Source organism: Triticum aestivum, chromosome 3D (genome assembly GCF_018294505.1).
Source record: "Triticum aestivum cultivar Chinese Spring chromosome 3D, IWGSC CS RefSeq v2.1, whole genome shotgun sequence".
Classification (NCBI taxonomy): Eukaryota; Viridiplantae; Streptophyta; class Magnoliopsida; order Poales; family Poaceae; genus Triticum; species Triticum aestivum.
Genome location: NC_057802.1, coordinates 583,431,172 through 583,435,942, shown reverse-complemented (window position 1 = coordinate 583,435,942; position 4,771 = coordinate 583,431,172). Strand labels below are relative to the sequence as shown.

At 45.4% G+C, this 4,771-nt stretch overlaps 1 protein-coding gene across 1 annotated transcript; it reads left to right on the top strand.

Moving 5' to 3' along the window:
* The first annotated feature begins 2,160 nt into the window (after positions 1-2,160).
* On the top strand, positions 2,161-3,105 carry LOC123075628 (cysteine-rich and transmembrane domain-containing protein WIH2). Its single transcript, XM_044498185.1, has 3 exons — positions 2,161-2,372; positions 2,520-2,619; positions 2,755-3,105. Exons 1-3 carry the CDS (start codon positions 2,327-2,329, stop codon positions 2,801-2,803), a joined length of 195 nt encoding a protein of 64 aa, XP_044354120.1. The 5' UTR covers positions 2,161-2,326; the 3' UTR covers positions 2,804-3,105.
* The last annotated feature ends 1,666 nt before the right edge of the window (positions 3,106-4,771 follow it).

Sequence of the window (4,771 nt, the reverse complement as noted above, 5' to 3'; positions counted from 1 at the left end):
TCGTTGTTCGTCTTCGTTCGTGTGTTTTCAGGTTGGATCCTTTTGATCTACACTCTTCATCCGCGGCGGTTGCTGTTCTGGTGTGTTGGTTCTACGGGGCCTTAGCACGACGACTTCCCGACTGTCTACTACAACAAGGTTTGCCTGGCTCCGGCGAGGGAGGGGCGATGACAGCGGCGCGCCTTCGGCTCGCTTCAGTGCTTGTAGTCGTCGCTAGGTGGTATACGGATCTGAATGTAATTTTTATTATTTCTAGTGTTCGTTGTACTACCATGATTGAAGATGAATAGATTGGAAGTTTTTTCAAAAAAAAAGATATCATGGAAAAGAAAATTAAGAAAAATAATTAGGAAACCAAAAAAGAAAGTAAATGTTAATGAAAATGAAGAGGAAAACTACAAAATTTTGCCAGATTCAGTGTCCATAAGATTAATCTAAGGCCCATTTCTTTTTTGAATGACTTGCATCGGATTCGAGTCGCAAAACTGGGTGAGGTATCAGTCTCCTTGGCTGCTGAAATTCAAAAGATACAAAGAGAATTCAATGTATCTCCCCTTTGCTGCCGACACGCAAGCAGCACAAGAACTGCATGGTAACAGTTATTTAGTACCACCTCGGCTAAAAGATGAGGCACATATACAATTTAATGAAACATACAACCTTTGGCGATGGACGAAGAAATCATATATGTGCGACTGGCAAAAATTTCAGAGAAACGCATCATTCTTTATTATTAATAGATACTACATCCATCCTGGTTTACTAGTCCTTATCATATTTTGGATGGTTTGACCATATATTTAATTGACAAAATGTTAATGCATGTCACCAAAAATAATATTGTAGGATTCGTATTCGAGTGTAGTTTCCAATGATACTATTTTTCTACATATAACATATATTTTATTAGTTATTAAAATCATGGTCAAAATAAGACCTAGAATACGAGCGGGACTAGTAAACCAGGACAGAGGTATTATAGATAGAGACAATAGGAGAGATGAGAACACTAGGGTCAAATTGTAAACAAAAATCATGTAAAAATAAATAAAATACAAAAATATAACACATATATAAAGAGAATAAGAAATAATCCAAGAGATAATTCCTTACAAGTAACCTAACAAAGATAACATAAGACGAGAAAGAGAGAAAAGCTAAACGCAGGATTAGAGCTATTTCCTTTTTTTGTGGAAGGACAAAAGAATAAGAATAGGCATGATGAAAGGAACAACTAAGAAAAATGATTAAGAACCCGAAAAAGAAAGTAAATAAAAACAAAACTAAGAGCAACAAACAAAATTTTTGCCAGATCCAATGTCCATGAGATTAATCAAAGTCCCATTGTTTCTTAAATGCCAGGCATCCGATTCGAGTCGCAGAACCAGGTGAGGTTTCAATCTCCTTGGCTGCTGAAATTCAAAAGATACAGAGAGAACGCAATGTATCTCCCTTGCCATGCCCATACGGTTGTTGAGACCAAAGAAACCAACCAGCCAACGCCGTGCTGCAGAGAAAGCAGCTACGGCGATATGCCCAGAGCCAGAGGTAGACGAATATCTCAAGCAGCGGGCGGGAATCGAATCGTTTGAAAAAACCCTGTTCGGGGTTACACGAGCAGAGCAAACCAGAATCAATCGATAGATTGCTGTATCCCGGATGACCTTTTGTTCCTGTTCCCGGTGTGAACATGTATCTTCCACTCGAGGCGCTTGCTTGCGATCGAAGATTTATCTGCCCGCCGGCCGGCCAATCTTTCCTCCCCGGAGAGAACCTGATTCCCAACTGACCCCGATGATCTCACACACACTGTTGGGCAAGGAATATCGGACAGAGCAGCCGTCCTGAAAATCTAGTCAGAAAGCGCCGCCTCTGACGCGGTGCTTTGCATCTCATCTCAAGCCTTGGACTTCTCCGGCCGCCGACGGCGCGACGCGGACCGTCGATCAGCAACCCACCAAACCCATGGGCGGACGTGTCGAATCCCGATCTTTCGTGCGCGTGTGTGTCTATCCGCTCGACCAACTAACCTCGGCTATTCGAGGAGTGCTCGCTTTCGATTTGTCAGCTAATAAAGGTGGCGCTGAGGCGGGATCGAATCAAATTACTTGTCAGCGACTGCGCGGTGTGGTGTCAAAAGTTGGGGGAGAAGCTTCCGTGCTCTGCCTCTCTGTGTGCGCTATCCGTGTGCCTGAGCCTGACACCAGTGTGGCTGGCGTGTATATATAGAGGGTGCTGGAGTTGGAGACAGGTATCCATCAGCCGAATCCGATCGATAGCACAGCACAGCACAGCAGAAGCAACTCGTAGCCAGAGGACATACCTGATGGAGAACAACAGGAGCAACCAGCAGGCTCCTCCACCACCGCCAGGTATTGGTCGATCTACTACGCTACGGGCTCGTTGGGGTTCAGTTCCCTGCAGTCTCGTCTTCAGATAGATAAACTTGTTCATGTCTGCCTGCCTGCCGCTTTCGATTTGTTCATGAGTTTCTTCATTCGTTGGTGTTGGTGTTGCAGGGTACCCGACGGCGGCTGCGGAGCAGGACCAGGTCGGCGGGAAGAAGGGGCGCCGGGCGAGCACCAAATCCAGGGGCGAGAAGGGCTTCATCGAGGGATGGTACGTACGCCTCACCACCACCACCAGCTACCTGCTCCATCGATTGATACCACCTCGTTTGGACAGTAACTTGCTTATAATTGTCGCCAGTGATTTCCGGTCTGATGATGTCTGAATTTGGTCCGTTTCTTTCAGCCTCGCCGCACTGTGCTGCTGCTGGATCTGCGAGATGTGCTGCGACTAACCGGCCGGCCGGCGAGGCCGCTGCTGGCTGGCACAAGACCTCGGTGCTATAGTACCCACGAGGAGGAGGAGCGTATGCGTATACAGAGAGAGAATTGTTCTTAATTTCAGTGCCCGTTGTTTTAGGTTCTATACAGTATATACTCCTAAGTTGATGCATGCATGATCAGTACCAGTGTGAGATATCGATTCATGTATCCGTGTTGGGTGCGATATTCATGCACCTCGTCGTGTGTAATTAATCGGTGTGTACGAGACCCACGAATATACTTACAAGTACTGTCTACTGTGATTGAGTATTCACTTAGGGTGCTTCCACTGCGTATTATTCACCCATTTGCATCTTCTTACTCTAGCGTCAAAGGCCCCCCAAGAAAACATATAATCCTTTAAAAACTCTCTTGTTTATATTTATTAGTACATGAACGAAGAACTCGAATCCTCCTTTCATCATCAAAACTAAAAAAGAAGAGCTCCAATCCTGGTGGGTAGTGTCGACATGCATCACCAGAGCTCCCTTGTAGTTCAAGTTTTAGCCGGTTTATCTTATCTTTTCCGGGACAAACCTGATTCCCAGTGCTGTCACACACTTAAAAATAATATAAAGTTCCCAACCCCACGTCGACATGATATGACATAAAAAAGTTTACCCCCTCGATAGAGCATTTTTGTCTCCCGGGCTCCATGGAACCTGGCATTTTTTTTTCAAAAATCAACTTTGAAGTTCCAAATAAATTCTGAAAACAAGTACACATGTACTTATAGCATTTTTAGAGAATGCTAGCGAGGCGAATGCGGTGACGTGTGTTTTTCCTGTAGTGAGATGTATACTACATGTGCATGTGTGTGTAAATTTTGATGATGAATGCATTTTTATGTGAGCTAAGGCGAAGAAAATCACATGATATTTTTTTGTATCTAGCTCGCGTAATAATGTATTTCACCATGGAACTTTACAGACAAGTAGTATACATCTATAGCTCAGTGTATAAATTTTTTTCAGAATTTTTTAACACTTAAAAAATAATATCAGATTTTTGTTTTTTCAAATCCAGGCTCCATGGAACACGGGAACCAGAACCTATTTGTGTTACTCCGTACCTCCACAAAATGAGATACACCCAACCCATACAAAATGACAAGAAGTTTATATTCTGGTCCTCATTGGAGCACGCAAGCCGCTTTCAATGATGACTCGTGGAGAAACCCTACATCGTTTTCACCATCATCTTCCCTCCTCGTCATCATCGAAGGAGGTTGCCGGTCAAAGCACGAGCGGTGGACGACGGTGGTGAGGTCTTTCCCCGTAGTCAGTTCATCGAGCGATCCAGGGTGTGTGGTGGTATCAATCAGTGTGCATCAAGCGGAGGAAGGGTGGCAAAACCAGGGTTTGGTCACGGAGGTGCCCACAATCCACATGGAGCAACGGAGGCCTGAGAGGTGATCATGGCGGCTTGTTCTCCTCGGAGCGGTGGCGACATTTTAGGGCGCAACTGATCTAGGGATAATGTTCCCAAATTCAGCATGAAAGTGAGAAGTTCCAGCAATGGCTCAAGGCGGCAGTGCAGAATGGCAGGGGGTCTTGGCCCCGCATAGGGTGTGGTGGGTTCTACTCGTGGTGTATAGTATTTTTAAAGAATGCTAGTGAGGCGAAGGCGATGACTTTAGTGAGCTGTGGTGAGGTGTGATCTTGATAAATAATGTTTGGTGGGGCTACACATTAACCTGCGAGGTGCGGTACCTCACTAGCCAGCTAGCGAGATGGTGATGGTGGAGGGGCCTTTGTGCTCACAGAGCAACAATGAGGGCAATGGCATGGTCAGCGAAGGTCGGTTGTGGTGTGATTCGTGAGGCTACCACAAGATGGCCCATCGCTTCACTAAGACGTGTTGAAGTTGGAGTTGTCATGTCACAAAGGGTGACACGGGCGGCGACCATGATAGCCGATGAAGGAGCCTCCTAAACAACT

What these genes read in the sequence shown, in the direction of transcription:
- LOC123075628 (XM_044498185.1), top strand. Translation starts at nt 2,327, where the DNA reads ATGGAGAACAACAGGAGCAACCAGCAGGCTCCTCCACCACCGCCAG. An exon ending in GGCTCCTCCACCACCGCCAG is followed by an intron (nt 2,373 to 2,519) that starts GTATTGGTCGAT and finishes TTGGTGTTGCAG; the next exon opens with GGTACCCGACGGCGGCTGCG. An exon ending in AAGGGCTTCATCGAGGGATG is followed by an intron (nt 2,620 to 2,754) that starts GTACGTACGCCT and finishes CGTTTCTTTCAG; the next exon opens with CCTCGCCGCACTGTGCTGCT.